This window comes from Portunus trituberculatus, unplaced genomic scaffold (genome assembly GCF_017591435.1).
Source record: "Portunus trituberculatus isolate SZX2019 unplaced genomic scaffold, ASM1759143v1 PGA_scaffold_393__7_contigs__length_557757, whole genome shotgun sequence".
Taxonomy (NCBI): Eukaryota; Metazoa; Arthropoda; class Malacostraca; order Decapoda; family Portunidae; genus Portunus; species Portunus trituberculatus.
The window spans coordinates 340,723-361,260 of NW_025541561.1; the positions used below are offsets into that span (position 1 = coordinate 340,723).

At 38.5% G+C, this 20,538-nt stretch overlaps 1 protein-coding gene across 1 annotated transcript in view; it reads right to left on the minus strand.

Moving 5' to 3' along the window:
* LOC123500526 (metabotropic glutamate receptor 4-like) overlaps window positions 1-12,907 on the minus strand; it is a 182,482-nt gene extending 169,575 nt beyond the window's left edge. Inside the window, exons 1-2 of the mRNA XM_045249219.1 lie at window positions 12,068-12,907; window positions 3,041-3,211 (exon numbers count right to left, since the gene is read on the minus strand). Coding sequence (XP_045105154.1) covers window positions 3,041-3,115 — 75 coding nt within the window. The 5' untranslated portion in view covers window positions 3,116-3,211; window positions 12,068-12,907. The remainder of the gene's footprint in view (window positions 1-3,040; window positions 3,212-12,067) is intronic.
* Between the last annotated feature and the right edge of the window lie 7,631 nt (window positions 12,908-20,538).

A 20,538-nucleotide genomic window follows, 5' to 3' on the forward strand; every position in this document is an offset into this window, starting at 1 on the left:
TTTGTTTTCAGTATTGTTTCTGGTTCGATATATATATATCATTTCATCATTATTTGGTGTCCTATTAGGAGATCGATAGATTATCATGATTATTATAATGTTTTCTATTAATTTTCAGCAAGACATTCTTTGGCTGATCTGCTTATTTTATTGAATTTGATAGTGCTGAATCCATTTTTTTGATATGCATTATTACTCCACTTCCTCTTTTATTTACTCATCATTGGGGAATGATAGCTTTGGAGATTAAATGTTTATTACAGATATTTTACCGATATTTCGGTGATGTTAAGGATATCAGGATTTTCCGATCATGCATATTTTACGAGTTCATCTTTTTTTTTTTCAATTATGCTTCAAGAATTTGCAGAAAATAAGATCATGCCTTTCAAGTTTTCTAAATGCTTTTCACCTGGTCCGATACGCGATTCGCTTAGTGAAAATCCTTCCTTTGGATTTCTTATGTGTTTGTCACTGGCACCGGTGACGGTTCTCCGGTCTCATCCTACGTATCTACGTTGGGTAGTTCATTTCGTTCGGGAGCTGTATATGGTCGTTGTCAATTACATTAGCAACTACCTCTTTACTAGATATGCTATCTGTACTAGATGTGCTACCTGTGCCATTCTCAGCTGTGCTCCCTTGTCCTATCTTTGCGGGACGAGATATATTAGTTAAACACTCTGACTAACATCAGCTTGCCTACACAGTTGAAATGAAAGCCATCATGAGCATACAATACTCTGTTCAAAAAATGGTGCCACAGATTTTTTCCTAAAAGTGGCAGGTTCAACATCATATCAGGAAATGATGCCATGTGCACTTGTTGTTACTTTACATCATCTATCAGCAAATTCATTCATCATGTCCTGGTATGTAACTATAATTTCAGTTGCAGGATCATGGTGGAGGTTATTTGTGCTGACAACTGTCACGAGAAACGTGTCCTCCTTTTAAAGTTGTCCACAATTTATCAACTCTTCGTGATGTCCTATACCTGCGTAACACCTGTTTTTTGCTAGGCTTGCCTCTTAAAAACGTGGCCGCTAACAAGATTATGTCTGGTCCAAAATCGACCTCTTCTTGCAACGCAGCAAACCTATTTTGTAGTTTCACCGTGGCGCTGTCTACAGTATAGTCTAAGCATTGGCTGATCTACCATTTTTTATGGTCTCAAAGTCGTCATTTGTATCTACTATATCATCCATGCTGTTCTCTTCCTGATTTACACTAGTGACCTTGATGGCATTACCGACCTTTACTAGCTTTCTGACCTCCAGAAGTTCATCTTTCAGATAAGTTACTTCCTTTTTAAATATAGCAAGATCGTCAACAAAGTTGACTATCTTGCTGTAAGAACAACTCCAGAACGAAGGCATTTCCATTGCCAAAACACTTGTAACGGGTAGCTATTGGCATTTTGAAAACAAAAAAAAAAACAGAAGATATAACATAGGCACTAAAAAAATAAAAATAGATTTGATTTTTTTTTTTTTTTTTTTTACATTACAAGGGCACTGGCCAAGGAAAACAAAGTGTTGGAAAAAAAATCCCGCTGGTTGCCAGGCCCTGTTAAGAGGAAAGTAGGAGAAAGAGAAAAAACAAAAAAATCTAAAAGGAGGGCCCAGTTAACGTAAGAGGTGTCTTGACACTCCTCTTTTGAAAGAGTTTAAGTCATAGGCAGGTGGAAATACAGACACAGGTAGAGAGTTCCAGAGTTTACCAGTGTAGGGAATGAAGGAGTGAAGATACTGGTTAACTCTTGCATTAGGAAGATGGACAGAATAGGGATGAGAAGAAGTAGAGAGTCTTGTGCAGCGAGGCCGCAGGAGGGGGGAAGGCATGCAGTTAGCAAGTTCAGAAGAGCAGACAGCATGAAAACAGCGGTAGAAGACAGATAAAGATGCAACATTGCGGCGGTGACTTAAAGAATCAAGACAGTCAGTTAGAGGAGAAGAGTTGATAAGACGAAAAGCTTTAGATTCCACCTTGTTTAGTAAAGCGAGTATTTAAGTTATTAACTCAGGTAGAAAGAGTGTTTCGTGGCATGTAGGATTTAGACAGGTCACAGCTTCCTGGGTCCGCGGTCAAGGGCGATGCTATTATTTCTAGTCAACAATGTCAAAGTAGCAGTGAGGGTTGAATATTAAGGTTTACACACACACATGAAAGGCAACTTAAAAAAAAAAAAAATACTGAAAAAAAAAGGTTAGAAACAAATATTTCAAATAAGTAAAATTAGAGAAAAAAATAACAATAAGGATATCTGGTTAGTGGTTACTGTAACGAGTGTGTGTAGCACTAGTGTTTGTGTGTAAGGATGTGCACTGTGCTAGGTGACTAAATATCTAGACAGCAGGAGTAAGTTTCAGAAATACATAAAAGATATTATGGAGTAAAATCAACGACAATATAGCCAATACTGAGGTCGACTGAGGTTCGCGGTAAACACAGAAGGTAAAGCAGAACAGGCAGGGTCACAGGCACGGCTACACAGCAGTAGGCTAGGTGGGTGAAGAAGAAAAAGAAAAAGAAGAAGTAGACGACAACGACGATGACGACGACGACAGCGACAACAGCAACAACAACAAAACGTTACAGTAATAAGATCATATTGACGTGTGTGTGTGTGTGTGTGTACTTAGTCAAACAAAAATGACTACAAGACATCATAATGTAGCAAATACTGTTATTCCCTCAATTTCCTCCCGCAAAATAGCAACGAATAGAATGAAATCACCAAAAAGCAGTGGACAAAACCATCTATAATTGCAGTCACGAGGACTGAGGACTGCATCACGCCGTGCACTCTCTCAATCTAGCCATCTGAAACAATTCATGCGGTACGCTTTTTTTACCCTTTTTTTTCTATTTTGTTAGGCATAAAAAAAAAACATTTAGTGATATACATCAATGCTACTTGCTTGAATTATCAACAGTGACAAGTATTCCTAAGCCGCACCGCATACACGAGTACATTGTGGTGACGCGTAAGCTGCCAGAAAGCGATAATGCAACCATATCTGTCACATCCACGCACCTTAATGCCATAGTTGGACTCCTCGTATATGATGGAGATATAGGACCAGCCGAGCTTCTTCACGATCTCCACCATTGCCTTCACCTGGTAGTGGTCGGAAGGTATGGTGCGTGAAAAGTACTCGAAGCGCTGCTTGTTGCTCAGCTCCGGCGACGTGGAGAAGAAGCTCACCTACAGCAGGAAGAGGAGGAGGAAGGGGATATGAAATAAATAAATGCATTATTTTACAGAAAATTACTGTGCATAAACATATTATTCTATATATAATGAAGTGTATGTGTGTGTGTGAGAGAGAGAGAGAGAGAGAGAGAGAGAGAGAGAGAGAGAGAATATGGAAGGATAATGACGTCAAACAAATAAAGAGAGGTGGCAAGGTGAGGAAGAAGGAATGAGGGAAATATGACAGGAAGGCGTAAAACTGGAATGTAGAGGAGAGAAAAAAAACGGCGAGGGAAGCGGAAAATGGAATTTACAGTACTATTTTTTTTTTTTTTTTTTTACAAAAGAAGATAAAGCAGGGCAAGGACTGTAAAGAAAAACGATAAGGGAAAAGTCCTATTAACGTGTCAGTGCCCGAACAGGGACAAAAGAGTTAGCCTAAAAGAAAAAAAATTGGTAAATGTCAAGAAACATCCCTTTTTTCAGAGTTTACCAGAGAAAGGGATGAATGATTGACATAGCTAGATAACTCTTGCGTTAAAGAGTGGAGACAAAAAAAAAAAAAGTGGTGATAAAATAAAGAAAATATTGTACAGTAATGCTGCGGAAGGAGGGGAGAATGCAGTTAGCAATTAAAATAAATCATAGAAGATAGTGAGAGATGCAACACTACGGCATTTAGAAAGAGGCAGAAGAAGAGTGGTTAATAATCTGAAAAGTGGTGTCAAGTTTATAGAAGGAGGAATTGAGATTTTGATGAATGAAATAATACTAAATTTGTTGTGCTCCAAAAAGACATTTTAGACGTCCGGCGTTATATTACTTCCCTGCGTGATCGTTTTGCTTCCTGAATTGTTACTTGTCTGAAAAAGACGTAGAAAAATGTAGGGTAGTATCATCAGCGTAGGACTAGATAATATAAGAAGTCTGACCTAGAAGATCATTGATAATTATAGGATGAGAGTGGGTGACAGAAAGAACCATAACGAACGCCATTCTTGATAGATTTAGAAGAGCTGCCGTCAACTACAGTAGCAATAGAATGGTCAGAAAGGAAACTTATGCTAAAGTTGTAGAGAGAAGGATAGACGATATAGGAATCTAGTTTGAAGATCAAAGCTTTGTACCAGACTTTATAAAAAGTTTGTCTTAGGCAACAGCAAAAATTTCACCAAAATCTATAAAGAGGATAACTAAGGCTCAGTAAGGAAATCCACAAGATCACACACAAGTAGAGTGGCTTTGACGGAATCCATACTGGCGATCAGATAGAAGATTGGGAAGTAATATGTTTTGAATCTCCTTTTAAAGGCAGATTAAAAATGATTTAGAAAAGCAGGAGATTAAAGCAATAGGGCTCTAGTTTGAGGGATTAGAGGAAAGACAGAAATCAATAGTCAGTAAAAAGAGTGCAAGCACGAAGTCATAGTTTCTGAGAATGATAGAAGTGACTCCATCGGGTCCATCAGCTGTCCGAGGGTTTAGGCCAGCGAGGACATGGAAGGATTTTATATGTGGCATGATTCAATCAGAACGGGAAGGATTTGGAGGAACAAGCCCTAATCATCTAATGTATCGTTTTTAGCAAAGGTTTCAAAGAATTCATCTTTAGAAATAGAAGAGATGGCATCAGTATATACGCCTCCATGTCATACACTATCACCTTTGTTATGCACACAACATTGAGAAGGATCTCTCACACGGAAGCAGTAGTTATTCCAAGGAAAGTCAGCAAAATACCTCCTTAGGTCCCCCTTAACTAGCAGAGATAAAACGTCAGAGGAACAACCTTGGCTTCGGGGATTGTGAGGGATTGGAAAAAATAGGACAAGACACAGTAATGAGATGAGAACATAAATAGAAGAATTAGAGGTTAGCGAAAAGGAAAAGATTGTTGGGAATATCTCCAAGACAGCCAGAAATATGAGTAAGGTACTGCACCAGTTATTCTAGGAATCTAGATCACGGAGAATAGCAAAGTTGAAGGCTAGTTCAACAGGATGGTCAGTGAAGGAAGTGGAAAGCCAAAGCTTGTAGTGAATGTTGAAGTCTCCAAGCACGGAGATCTCCGGAAAAAGGAAAAAGAAGACAGAATGTGTTCCATTTCTGAAGTTAAGTAGTCAAATAATTACTTATAATCAGACGAGTTAGATAAGATGTATACAGTAAAGGTAAATTTAAAGGGTGACTCTAAAGTTCTAACCAGATGGTCGAAAGATTTAAAAGCATAGGCACAAGAGCAAATCAGTCGTTTCGCACATAGACGGAACATCCGGCTATGGAATGAAATGAGGATTGAGAAAGTAGGAGAAAACAGATAAAAAAAGGTCACTATCAGTTGCTTCAGACACCTGCGCTTTAGTGAGGGAAAGATGAGGTTTATTAGAGGAGAGGTGGTGATCTACAGATTGAAAATTATGACTACTGTAGATAACGAATGTTGCAGAAGTTAGTGAAAAATTGTTGGAGGGGCTGTCAAGACATTTATGGTCGATACCTCAAGGCATTTAGGATCCCCTCCTTAGAAAGGGTCTCCGAAGCTGGAGTACGAGTCGCCATGTTTCATTAAAAATTTTGAGTGTGTGTGTGTGTGTGTTTTTTTTTTTTTTTTTTTTGTGTGTGTGTGTGTGTGTGTAGCTAGCTAGATATATGTTGTTTTATGTGGAAGAAGAAAGTTGTGTTATTAGGTACAAAAAAGAAACGTTCAGAGGCAACTGGTTTTAATGAGCTTACAGCACCCCCTAAACCAGTGCTATAAGATCTCACTTGGAGTAATCTTTGTTTTGTCATCATTCTATTGCCTCCTCATCTAAACACGTGTGTATGTGAATTAGGAACTATTTATAACAGAGGAAATCTATAAAATGATCACTTCACAACTTTGCGACATTTTAAAGTCTTACTATTAATATCATTATAATCATTACCGGTTATGGGACAATGATTTTTAATAGTGTTTTCCTCTTTTGCCTACCATCTACCTATTACTACATCTTTTGATCAATGTAACGCATCACTAGAAACCTAACAAAGTAAAAAATAATATGATAGATAAATAAATAAATAGAAATAACTACATATGTTCCTTCCTATTCCTTAAAGCTCCTTGGTGTTCTTACACGGTAAGCACGTAAGATGGGCAGGCGCGAGGAGCTTTAATGTGGCTTCGGGTGCGAGAGGCGTCCCGCGGATTTGACTTGAGGGAGTTCCATCAGTCTTGGTTGTGGCTCTCTTAATATCTCCCAGGAATATGATGCATTCATAAGTGTTTACTTGACACTGTTTAAAGACTTGTTGCTGCACTCAGATTTATCCATTTGCTTGAAAATGAAGTAGAATGAGTATTATAGATAAACAAAACGACGCCCACATTTTCATTTTTATCTATTTTCCTCTACCCTTTTGAGTGAAGAGAGCAGTGGAAGAGGGAACCAGTGGGTAAGCAGAATGAGGAACCCATCGACCCATGATAATAAGTACTCCTCCTCCCCTCTTCTCTCTTTGCTTCTTCAGCTCCCCTCTTACCTCTTATTACCGCCATCATCATTACCATTAGCCACCATCAATGCGTCATGAGCAGAATGAGTCAGAACAGGGAGCCGTGAGAGCTTAGCTAGCCCACTATGCGCAAGTCACCTGACCACCCAATCACTATTCAGAGCGAGTCCCGTGAAGGGCTAAATGTATCTGTGACTTGGTCCAGCGCGTCTCGAGGATATATGCATACACATTGTCATTTCTCCTTCACTACAGTCCAGAACAGACCCAGTAATCAGGCTGTCAGTGCCGAGTCAATGGGAAACATTAAAAGATTAGGCAAAGCCATTTATGGATAGGGAAAACAAGTGGTTAAAGAATTCGAGTTCCAGCCACGGTCCGTTTGTAAGAAGGACATCAACTCGGAGTAATGGTTCAGGAATGTCGATGGTATGGTTTAAAAGATTAGACGGATTTATGTATGAGGATGATAAGTGTTTACAAGCAGGTAACGAAATTCTTTAAGCTACACAGCTTATTATAGCTTCTCTTAGTTGATTTCTTGATTTTGAAATAACTTCTTCGAGTTACACATTTTTTTATCATATTTCAGAAACCACTGTAGTCAAAAAGTTAATCCGAAGAGCGCACTGTCTCCATCAATACAATGCAAAAAATTATTTATTCATACCAGACATAATTATTTAGTCACCTATCCTATCACATTGAACTTCTGAAACCACCTATATCAAATTATAAAAGAAAATTATGAAATGCAGCAAACAACATAACAAATAAAAAATAAAGATATTAATTACACACATACAACAAAAGTGATACAGTAAAAAGACAAATATAAGTTGTATCGAACTAAGTGTGACATTAGTTTCCCTTTTTTCACATATTTTGCCCACCTGTCTACATGCCTGTCTGTCTGTTCTGTTGGTCTGTCTGTTGTGTTAAGAGAGAGAGAGAGAGAGAGAGAGAGAGAGAGAGAGAGAGAGAGAGAGAGAGAGAGAGAGAGAGAACAGGATTGATGAAGGGAATACGAGGTTACGTCGAGAAAGGAGGCGTGGTCTATGGCATAAAATGACATCAGGCACTTCTAGCCCACTAGGAAATTTTAGCTGATGTGTCGCTTCGGCGAGAAATAAAAGTAGGAATGCTGCTTCACAAAGAATGGAGTCCACTGTATAAGACACACATCAAGAAATATATATAAGCAAGCAACTCGTGCACTTTACTAAAAGGTGGGATATCCATCACGTACACTCAAAAGTTCTTTAATTATTCCAACCTGCTAGTTTTGGTCATCTCTTTAAGTATTGCATATCAAAAATAAAAGTTTCTGTTACTGTCAGATATCAAGATAAGTCATTTGAACTCAAGAACAAGACATCCTTTAAAAAAATCATTTATGTGTGGATTACAGAGCATTTTCCGTATTTCTTTCTACGTTTCCATCAGTGGCAGTCCCTGTATGAACATAATCTACAAATTTCCACCTAACATTCCCATCCACATATTTGTCAAATTTTCTCGTATAGCTCTTTATCAGCTTACCACTAAGAACCTAGTTAATGAGACAATTCCATTCATCAACCATGATTTTAGAAGCAGTTAATTCCCATCCCTTTCCTAAACTTTAATTTTCAAGCTTGAACCCCATTATTCATTTATGGTTTAATCCTGACTACTGATCGTAAGAACTTTGATTTTGTCACCATTGCCATAACCGCTGTAGTACTTAAATGATTCTATAGATCCCTTCTTAAATTACATCTCTCTAGGAAGTGCAACTTAAACAGCTTCAATTTCGATTCGTAGGCAATATCCCTCGCCCCTGGTTCCTTTTAGTCAATCTCCTTTTCAATGATTTTGATAGACCTCTATCCTTCCTATATATAATACAAGGACCAAAACTGTACCGCTTAATATGCGGTCTGCCCAGCGCCAAATATAAGTTAAATACTACTTTGGGACTTATACTTTCAACACTCCTGAAAATTCACCCTAGTACTCTATTTCCTTTATTTCTAGCCTTTGTATGCATTACTTGCTTATACCAGGATCGAAGCTAACTATAACTCCTAAATCCTTCTTATATCCTTAACGTGCCAATGCTTTCTTGTTTATTGTCTACCTGTTATCTGGATTTCCTCAACCTACGCTGATTAATTTTGATATGTTAACGATAAACCATATTTCCCATTTTTCTGTCCATTCATTCATCCCGTCCATCTGCCTCTAAGCAAACCCTGATTTGCCCATGAACCAGCCTTGATCAACCCCTGAACCCAATCTTGATTCATCCCTGAACCACCAGTGATCTACCACTGAAAGAGCCCTGAGCCCCTGAATTGTCCCTGAACCAGCTCTGGTTATTTCTTTAAGCAGTTATTCTGAACCAAATACTGTAACTCAGACAGATGTCACGAAGGTCATATGGTGCAACGCTCACCAATCTTTAATTTTAATCATTTTACTATTTTATGTAGAAATGGCACCAACCAAATGCACCAAAAAATGCACTAAATAAAAATTTAGCATCATGGCCTGAATTCTGTTTAATCTACATCACGAGTGATTATGGAGAAGATGGAGTCATGAGGAAAGGGAGGGAATATAAAATCAATATAAAAGACCAATAAGTGGCCAAGGGAAAGAGCAGCAAAAAGCTCGAAAGAAGAAAGATTTGATTTAAGTTATGGGCTGGAATTGTGTGTGTGTGTGTGTGTGTGTGTGTGTGTGTGTGTGTGTGTGTAATTCACTGTTTGATCTGCTGCAGTCTCTGACGAGACAGCCAGACGTTACCTTACGGAACGAGCTCAGAGCTCATTATTTCCGATCTTCGGATAGGCCTGAGACCAGGCACACACCACACACCGGGACAACAAGGTCACAACTCCTCGATTTACATCCCGTACCTACTCACTGCTAGGTGAACAGGGGCTACACGTCAAAGGACACACCCCCAAATATCTCCACCCGGCCGGGGAATCGAACCCCGGTCCTCTGGCTTGTGAACCCAGCGCTCTAATTACTGAGCTACCGGGCCGTGTGTGTGTGTGTGTGTGTGTGTGTGTGTGTAATGGCGGGGACGTTAGTATCAAGTTAGTAATCATTAAGATTATAAATGTAATGACGCACACGTCGCTATCACATACATACAGACGTACAAACACAGTCCGTATTGATACGGTCTGAAAGAGAGACGGTAACCAGCCGTGAATTTAAAAAAAATACTAAATTCTATTGCTGCGTAAACAGAAGTCTAATACGAATTTTTCATTTCAGTCGGCAGAGGGAGACAAGTTAAGTGAGTGCTTTTTGCGGAACTACGAAGTGATCCGAATCGCCTGTGCCGCCACGCAGATGGAAGAAAGTCAAGTGTAGTGAGGTTGTGTGTAGTAGTGGGTTATACTGTGTAATTATTTTTTCTTGTATTTGTAATGAGTGATATATCGTCTTCCGGTGAGCTGGCCAGGGGAGAAAGTTCCCTTGATATTATTCAACCTGTTTATTTGTTTATTTATTTATTTATATTTCTCTAATGAAATTCCTTGAAAAGTTTCGTGAATTTGTAATCTTGTAATAACAATTTAAATTAAATCAGTGCCTTTAAGCTCAGCTACCACTATCATTTGGAAAATAAAAGCCAAAATTGAAAATCTTCATAATTTTTTTTTTAATATTTTCTCCCACATTACACGTGTGTGTGTGTGTGTGTGTGTGTGTGTGTGTGTGTGTGTGTGTGTGTGTGTGTGTGTGTGTGCGCGCGCGCGTGTTCGTGTGCGTATATGTTTTAGGTTACAATATACTTTTCAGGATGTTGGCTACCAAACTGGTTTTACTGCCCGCAAGGTTTTCTCCAAATTTCCAAAAGAGAGAGAGAGAGAGAGAGAGAGAGAGAGAGAGAGAGAGAGAGAGAGAGAGAGAGAGAGAGAGAGAGAATATACCTAACGCACCAACCACTGAAATACAAAAGTTTTTTTTTTATCACGGTGAAATTTTGTAATCCATTCATACATCAGGAAAATAAAGAAGAAAAAAAGATAGACAATTCTAAAGAAGGTGACTATAAAGAAAATGTGTCTACCTGGTGTATTAGTAAGGCAGAATGGTACACATCTAGAGTGCTTCATTTAGTGTGTGTGTGTGTGTGTGTGTGTGTGTGTGTGTGTGTGTGTGTGTGTGTAATTTACCTCGGTTGCCTCCTGGTCACCCAGCCAGTCTTCCCCATTACGGAGTGAGCTCAGAGCTCATAGACCGATCTTCAGGTAGGACTGAGACCACAACACACACTCCCCACACCGGGAAAGCGAGGCCACAACCCTCAAGTTACATCCCGTACCTATTTACTGCTAGGTGAACAGGGGCCACACATTAAGACCCCATTTGCCTCGCCGCTTTCCGGGACTCGAACCCGGGCCACTCGATTGTGAGCCGAGTGTGCTAACCACTACACTACGCGGTGTGTGTGTGTGTGTGTGTGTGTGTGTGTGTGTGTGTGTGTGTGTGTTCTCGTGTTCGTTTGTGTGTGTGTAGTTTATGTAAGAGGGAAAGCCGGCCAAGAGCAACAAAAACTGTGATCAAAAAGAGGGTCCTCTTAGGGTCGGTCCCTATAAAGGTTGAAGAAAATGTGATTAGAAGGGGACTCCCAGGATGGTAAAGGAGATTTTTTTTTTTTCCGTGAAGAATGTATGTGTAGTAAGCATGTAGTTTTGTGTGAAGGAAGAGTTATCTTAAGAGGGCAGGCTGTGACTGCCCCTTGTCTTGTGAGACAAAGGGAAAACGTTCAGTGAGAGATCACAGCTCTGTGTGTGTGTGTGTGTGTGTGTGTGTGTGTGTGTGTGTGTGTGTGTGTGTGTGTGTGTGTGTGTGTGTGTGTGTGAAACTTTACCTGAAGACTTTCTCTCTCTCTCTCTCTCTCTCTCTCTCTCTCTCTCTCTCTCTCTCTCTCTCTCTTTCTCAACTTATCTGCAAGAATGAAAACAAAGCTTTCATCACCATTATCCTTCGTGTTCTTTCTCCTCATTCTCTGTTTCCTTCTCACTCATTTTCCTTCCCTAACTTACGAATTTTTGCCTCACCTTAACGAACACTACCTTCAAAGCAGCTGTCCTTCCTTTCCTTTCCCTTTTCTCACATTGTAACCCTTCACTTTTGTCTCGTCCTTTCCCTTCCATCCTTTTCCCATTTTATCTCACTTTCCCATTTCTCCCCATACTCTTTCATTTCTTTCCCAAACTTCCCTTACCCTCTCATTTTTTTACCATTTCCTTCTCCTTCCTCGCTTCTTTTTTTTCATTCTTTCCATTTACATATTCACACACATTACATACCTTTCCCTTCTTCTCTCTCCTACTGCAGTCATCATCGCCACCTCACCTGTGGAATCCTGAAGAGGCGGAGGAGGTTCGCCACCTGGATGGAGGTGACGGATGAGGCGGCGCCCACCACCCCGGAGATGACCTTGTAGTGCACTTCAGGGGAGGATCCGTCGCGGCATTTGTACTCTCCGTCGTCGATGTTGCTGATGGAGCCTGAAGGAGAGAGAGAGAGGGGGGTGCTGTTTTAGGAAGTCTTTTGGAAGGCGAGAGGTAGGAAGAGAAGTAAGTAGTGGTTACATGTGGAAGGAAAGAGGGAGTTTAGTAGTGTGTTGGAAGCAAGAAGTGTTAAAGTTTTGAGGGAAGTGAGAAGGCGAAAGAGTTTATCAGTAGATAAAATGGAACCAGGAAAAAAAAAGTAAGGGATGTAAAAACAAAGATATGCAAATTACGAAATTGTTTACGATTAATAGCACCATCTAATGTTCTAAGCGAACCCCCGTCGAACAAAAAAAAAAAATGAAAAGACGAGAAGGATCACTCTAACATATGAAATAACTGCTTCTAGGTGACAGGAAGACATTAAGAGTATCTCAAAGGGCTTACCGTAGAATAAATGTTTCCTGTGAGTCTAGACTCTAGAGGGATGGGGATAAGAGTACGGCAAGAAACATCAGTGGGGAAGATGGTGGGATAAGATCGTTGGTAATTCCTCCAAGCTGAATTACTCATCCAGGAATGATGGGAAAGTAGAGGGAGAGTGAAGTGAGAGGTTAAGGCAGTGTTTCCCAACCATTTTTGGTTGCGACCCTAAATGCAGTCTTAACCTGGAGTAACGATCCTAATTGTAACAGTAAATCCAACCATTTCATGTTACAGTTATGCGTACCTACAAAATGTTCATGAGCTTTCGTTATTATATTTCAGTTTATATTTACCAGCACAATGAATGAATTTCACTACATTTTAAACGAAAATGAAAACAAGTTAAAAAAAAAAAAAAGAAAGAAAACTCGCTGACTATTCGGCAATCAAGTACACGTATTGTGCAAGAAAGTTACTTGCACTACGGGTGGAATTGCAAGGGTATACGTGTTTTATGACTGCGCCTCTTTGGTTACTGTGTCTAGTATAATCTTTACATTGTCCAATTAAAGTAAATCAGGTACATTATCATAGACAGACTACTTTGTTAACGCGGAGTAATGTAATGTTCTATGTATGGTGTACTGGGGCTGTGTATTGTTCCGCTACCCCAAGGGACGCCAGCAGGGTTCCCAGACGTACGATAATTATCGTACAAGTGCAATAATTTAGCATACTGTAAGATAAAAAATATAGTGCGTACGATAATACGATAATCTGCAGTTTTGTACAATAATTTATACTTTTCATGAAATAATTCCTTTTGGAAGTGATACTGCGAGAGTATATTCTACTCCATAAAAAAAAATGGAGAGAGAGAGAGAGAGAGAGAGAGAGAGAGGAGGTGGAGGGTTGGTGAGTGGCTGGAGCCTGGAGGAGGGAGGGAGTGAAGGGGCGGACTATACACGATCAGTTCGTGTATCGGGTGAGTGGCTGGAGACGGAGCGAAGGGGGGAGGGCACTACACGATAGGGATGGGCAGAGTACGGCTTTTCAGGTAATCGCGGGTACGGGTACCCGTCTCAGACTACCCACGCTACCCGGTTCCACTACCCGGGTAGCTACCCGGTATCCATCAGGCACGCTTACCCGCCAGCGCGCGGTGGTCTCGGGGCGCAAGGTGAGTGAGTAGTACCAACGCGCTACCCGGGTAGCTGCCTGGTAACCATCAAAACGCTTACCCGGCATCCAGCGCTCAGTGATCCCGGCTCCTGGGATTAATGTCGAGACGATTACCAAGATTATAAACCAGACACACACACACACACGCATATATATATATATATATATATATATATATATATATATATATATATATATATATATATATATATATATATATATATATATATATATATATATATATATATATATATATATATATATATATATATATATATATATATATATATATATATATATATATATATATATATATATATATATATATATATATATATATATATATATATATATATATATATATATATATATATATATATATATATATATATATATATATATATATATATATATATATATATATATATATATATATATATATATATATATATATATATATATATATATATATATATATATATATATATATATATATATATATATATATATATATATATATATATATATATATATATATATATATATATATATATATATATATATATATATATATATATATATATATATATATATATATATATATATATATATATATATATATATATATATATATATATATATATATATATATATATATATATATATATATATATATATATATATATATATATATATATATATATATATATATATATATATATATATATATATATATATATATATATATATATATATATATATATATATATATATATATATATATATATCGTTATCATCATATTTTATTAATAATAAGACTTTGGTACTCATTGTGTACTCGAAGACAAGACTGCTTACCGGTGAGCAATACCCGACATTATGTTTTACCCGGGTACCCGTCTAGATACTCACTACGCAGTACAGCATGAACGATATTTTTCTAATCATTATCTCCATATTTCATTAATGATCGCACATCGGTAAACATTATCCATACTCTAAAAGTCTAGACATTAAATATTTTCACCGTAATCGCACACATCTGTACTCTCTACACCAGAATGGGTGCCTAATAATATTATAAGAAATACCCGTGAAAATTACCCGACAACCTTCGTTCATCCCGGGTACCCGTCTCGATACTCAGTACTCTACTACCCGGGTAGCTACCCGGGTACCCGCCCGTCCCTACTACACGATCAGTTCCTGTAAAGACTGGGTGAGGGGGAAGGAGGGGATCGGGGGAGGCCTCATTTGTCTTCATCGGGGGCCTCAGACAGCAGGACGCTCATTTGCGGGTGTTATTCTACTTGGCTTAATTCTTACTACCTGGCACACTTCGCAGCAAAGAGAATGGCAGATAAACGTAGTGCCGTGGATAGTGAAAGCATAATAGAAACCAAGAAAAAAGCAAGGCGTGAGCAGAAGTACAGAGAAGTCTGGGAAAAAGAATTTCCATGGCTAAGACCATCCAGGAAGGGCTCGTGTAAAGCACTGTGTAAGAAATGTGGTGTGGAAAGTGATCCAAACTATCCAGAAATCCACGGGGATTCAGCCAGCGACCTATAAAAGAGTGAGTATACGATAGCCTCTCGTAACATGCAGTGCTTTTCAGAACCTATATCAAATGCCTAAGAAAAACTTTTTGGTGTCTAGTGTTCCAATGGTATATTTTGTGGTATTCTGTAGAACTGACAAAAAGTTGCTAGGTGAATGTTGGTGTACGATAATCTAGCTCAAAATACGATAATTTTTGACGGGTGTGTACGATAATTTCGGCACAGAAATCTGGGAACCCTGGACGCCAGTCGCCACGCTAAGTCTTGTTCCTAACGCAGCTTAAGGAACAGGCTCCCGCTCCGTTTGGCAATCCGCTTGCCTTCCTTCTTTGACTGGTTATACTGTCCTGCACAGCCAGTCTAGTTCTACAGTCTACTGTCTACAGTCACACTCCAGTGTGTAGACTGTAATTCTGCATCATCACGCTAACTACAAGCTTCATCTAGCCGCTCTGACTAAAAGTCTCTCTGGCCGCCGGCTACTTCTCAAGCCTCCCTCACGGCTACTCGCTACCAAGCTACCAAGCCTCCAGTACATTTTGTATCCTACAATAAACACAGGGAAGTTTCCCTGGTGTTTTTCTTCAACCACACCAGAACATATTGATGGTGCCAGCGGTACCAGGATATTGATGGTGGCAGCTGGTGTGTCGTCCATCCGCAGCCTGAGATCACCGCCACATGCAGCCTAGTAAGACGGCGTCCTTCCTGCTTCCCCAGCCTACTGCCCTGACAAGGATTTTCGTGGAGCTGAGTACATACATACATCTCTGCTACTCAATAAGTCGTGAGTAAAACTTTATAATCACAGTGATTAATTTTCTATGAATATTTTTATGTACCAGTGAGTTGCGTTCCCGCGTAAAAAAGCGCACCATATTTGTCCCCAGCGAGGCCAAGTGTTATGAATGATTAGTCGCCTATGACATAAGAGCTTCCTGATTGGCTCTGGCCAGACGCCATATTTATTATTGTGGTTGAGGTACCAAATATCTATTTCTGTGCAAGTACACACTTTTTTTTTTTTTTTCAGTGAGTACACATTTACACATTATTTTTTTACTGCTATTACACTATTATGCATGTTTTGATGTGTTAGTGTTATATGCAATGATGTCTTCATTTTACGTGTGCATAAATTTATTTCACGTGATTTTCCTCAGACACGCAGTTTTCTTTGATTAAAATTTTAAGGGTAACCACTATATTCATGTTTTCTTTCAGTATGCACTTTCCATAATCATTTACTTATCAAGTTTTTATAATTATTTCATCGCATTCTTATTTACAATTATATTAATATAATCAGTACAGCACTTTAATCATTTTATAGTGTAAATTATCATTATTATATATCTTGATTATTGTAAAAGTGTACTTGGTATAATTTCATATTATTTTATTTTTCTCAAGTCTGATACACTTATGTTCCTGTAAAGTATTATTCATTTTCACAGAGTGAGTGCTTAGCAGACCTGTATGTTGAGAAGTTCTTATTCAACATGTCTGTGACTCAAGTTATCGTCTGTTTACGTACGAGTACACACGCAGCACACCTACATAGTATATGTTGATCGTCTGAAGAAGAGTAATGTTCCACTGTCACCTTCTACTTCTACACACATGCCTGTACAGACTACACAGTCTTCAACAACATATACTTCGGATTCTTCACCTGTTGTACCTTCATGTCCTTACAATGTGCGGACACGTACAGGTGTGTGAAGTGTATCTCTTATATTATACCATGTTATATTATATTATGTTGTATATATTGCATTGTGTTATATTACATTTTTATGTGCTGTCCCCAGATGACACATGGAGAGGGATTAATGTGATGTAGGTAATATTTCTTTTGACTGTAAATTTGCTTGATTTATCAGAAGACATATTCATGCTTCTCAGGCCTTAACACACATGCGTGGCCCCTAGGGTATATCGTGTGTTTAATAGGGGGTTCCATTTGTAGTCACATTTTTTTACATCCCATTTTACTTTTTTATTACTAAATTTACACTAACATTTTGTCATTCTCCCTACCTACATAATATTTTTTTGCTAGTGTCAATTATATTTATTCTACCTATGTAAGTAACTTTGATATTAATGTCACATTCATTACATTTTGTTTTAGCAGCACCTCTACTGTTATACATTGTTATCTGCTCTATCCAAGTTGAGTGTTTGTTTGCTGTTTTTTTGTTTACATTATCATCTTTTCATGCTTTTCATTTATGCTCAATTACATTATATATATATATATATATATATATATATATATATATATATATATATATATATATATATATATATATATATTGCACAATTATCACATGTATTATATGTAAGAAACAATACTTATGACATATACACTTTATTCACCATATGTAACACATTTTTACACATATGTATGTAACATTGTTCCTTATGTTTCAGTGATTTGATTATACATGATCATGTAACATTTCTGTCTTTATACAAATTTTGTATGTTATATTTACTAGTCATTACCACAAATGTGTATTTTTTTGTTTTATCAATAATGCATTTTACTTTTAAAATAGCATCAAATTAATCTATTTAGCCATGTTATACTTATAATATCATGTTATTGCTATTCATTTGCAAACTAACTATATTTTCTTAATTGTTTTCACACTTATGTGATATTTATTTTGCTCAGTGCATTGTATGACATGTCTTATTATTATTATTATTGTTCTTTTTGAAGTGTTTATGTATTGACTAGAGTGCTCGGTGAGGACACCTTCGTTAGTGTGGTCGAGCAATATCATAGACAGACTACTTTGTTAACGCGGAGTAATGTAATGTTCTACCGTATGGTGTACTGGGGCTGTGTATTGTTCCGCTACCCCAAGGGACGCCAGTCGCCACTCGCCACGCTCAGTCTGGTTCCTAACGCAGCTTAAGGAACAGGCTCCCGCTCCGTTTGGCAATCTGCTTGCCTTCCTTCTTTGATTGGTTATACTGTCCTGCACAGCCAGTCTAGTTCTACAATCTACTGTCTACAGTCACACTCCAGTGTGTTGTGTAGACTGTAATTCTGCATCATCACGCTAGCTACAAGCTTCATCTAGCCGCTCTGACTAAAAGTCTCTCTGGCCGCCGGCTACTTCTCAAGCCTCCCTCACAGCTACTTGCTACCAAGCTACCAAGCCTCCAGTACATTTTGTATCCTACAATAAACACAGGGAAGTTTCCCTGGTGTTTATCTTCAACCACACCAGAACATATTGATGGTGCCAGCGGTACCAGGACAACATTAATTAAAATAAAAATATGAACAGCTGTCAATTATTGATTTTTAATTTTTTTTAAGACCCTCTGGCTACCTTCAGAAATACCCTTGCGGCACTAATTTAGGTCGCCACATGGAGTTATGAACCACTGAGTTAAGGTATAGGTGGGTTTCCTATACGTTGCCTTAAGACTGGTGTGTTTGGAGGGAGACTGGTGCGTTGGTGTGTGCCAAAATCGCTCATGGTGTGGTGATGGCATTAAAGTGGGCAGGAAGACCAGTTTTATCAGATGTCAGCAATTGTTCAGTATGATGAGTTAACAGTGGCAGGTCGTTGAGCCTTTATCAGTGTCTGCAGACTGGAGAGAGAGAGAGAGAGTTTGGTATTCTGCGGCAGGGTGAATCATGAGCTGGAATCCATCTTTATCCATGATCTAGGACTCGCGGCGTGCAACTGGAGCACGAGTTCTAAACCTGGTGTTCGCAAACCCCCAGGGGTTTATAATATTTTCAGAGGTACTTAGATAACTGATCTAAAGATAACTGATCTAATAATATCTTTCGCAGGACCATTGTATAGTGAGTTAGTGTCAGCCACAAAATTAACATTGTAGGGGTACTAATATGGCTGATCTAATAATATCCTTTGCAGTACCATTGCATATACAGTTAGAATCAGTCACTAAAATAACATTCTGTTCGATTTCAGATAACTATGAGTTCGGTTAGATGGTTTCATGACTCAGGGGATTTATAATGCGAAAAAGGTTGAAAACCCCTAACCTGGAGGATTGTGCAAATATGAATGACGCGGGGACACTCACCACGCGAAGCATGCTTGCCAGATCTGACATGGGCCTCGCTTTGGAAGTCTTAGGGGCAGGAAGGACTTAAAACAACGGGAATTGAAGAGAATAGCAGTAGCACCACCAGCACCACAAGCACTAGCGCAAACAACAGTACCAGCAGCAGCAGAAGTAGCATTAGTAGTAGAAGTAGTAGTAGTAGTTGTAGTAGGAGTGGTAGTAGTAGTAGAAGTAGTAGTAGTAGTAGTAGTAGTAGTAGTAGTAGTAGTAGTAGTAGTAGTAGTAGTAGTAGTAGTAGTAGTAGTAGTAGTAGTAGTAGTAGTAGTAGTAGTAGTAGTAGTAGTAGTAGTAGTACCAGTAGCAGTGTGGTATATCTACATAATAAGTAAATAAAAGAAAGACGATACAAGAAAAGAACAGAAGAGAGGAAAAGAGAAGAAAGATGATAGGAGGATAACATTGCCAAGGTCGTGGTCAATAGCTGTTATTATTGTGGTTAGACCCAGCAAGGGTCAAATAAACATAGCAGAGGTCAGAGAGCTAAATGGAAATGACCTTGTACAAATGGACAAAAGGACAATGACACAGCCGGTTGTCTCGGTAAACATACAACTGAAACTTACACGACTTCACAAGTGCCAAACTTCACAACTGATGCATCCAAATATCAAAGTAATGCTTGAAACTTCATATATTCCACAACCATATCATATATAAGTAGCACCAAGTTATCAAATAATCCATCAATTGTCAAAATTGCACCAAAAATACTTAAATCTTAATATAAACATCCTACCATATATAATATCCTATCTCTTGTTTCCTCCTTACACTCAAATGACATATAAGTTATCTTACACTGCATTACCAACTAAAGAGCTCTACTCATTAATAAAAGGAAGAGTCTGTCCATGACTCTATGGGTTCCTCTCCTCTCTTGACCGGAAGCACAACCTCTCGGGTTCTGCCTTCTCTCTATCTTTTCTCTTGTTCTTCTCTCATGTTGGTTTAGTATATTATTTACCCAATGTTTCTTACTTCTTTCTCCACGCCCAGATTATCAACGACCATTCGGACACCACTCCACGTGGGAACACCCGTGTGGACAACAAAAGGGCTAAAGGACATACTAAATACA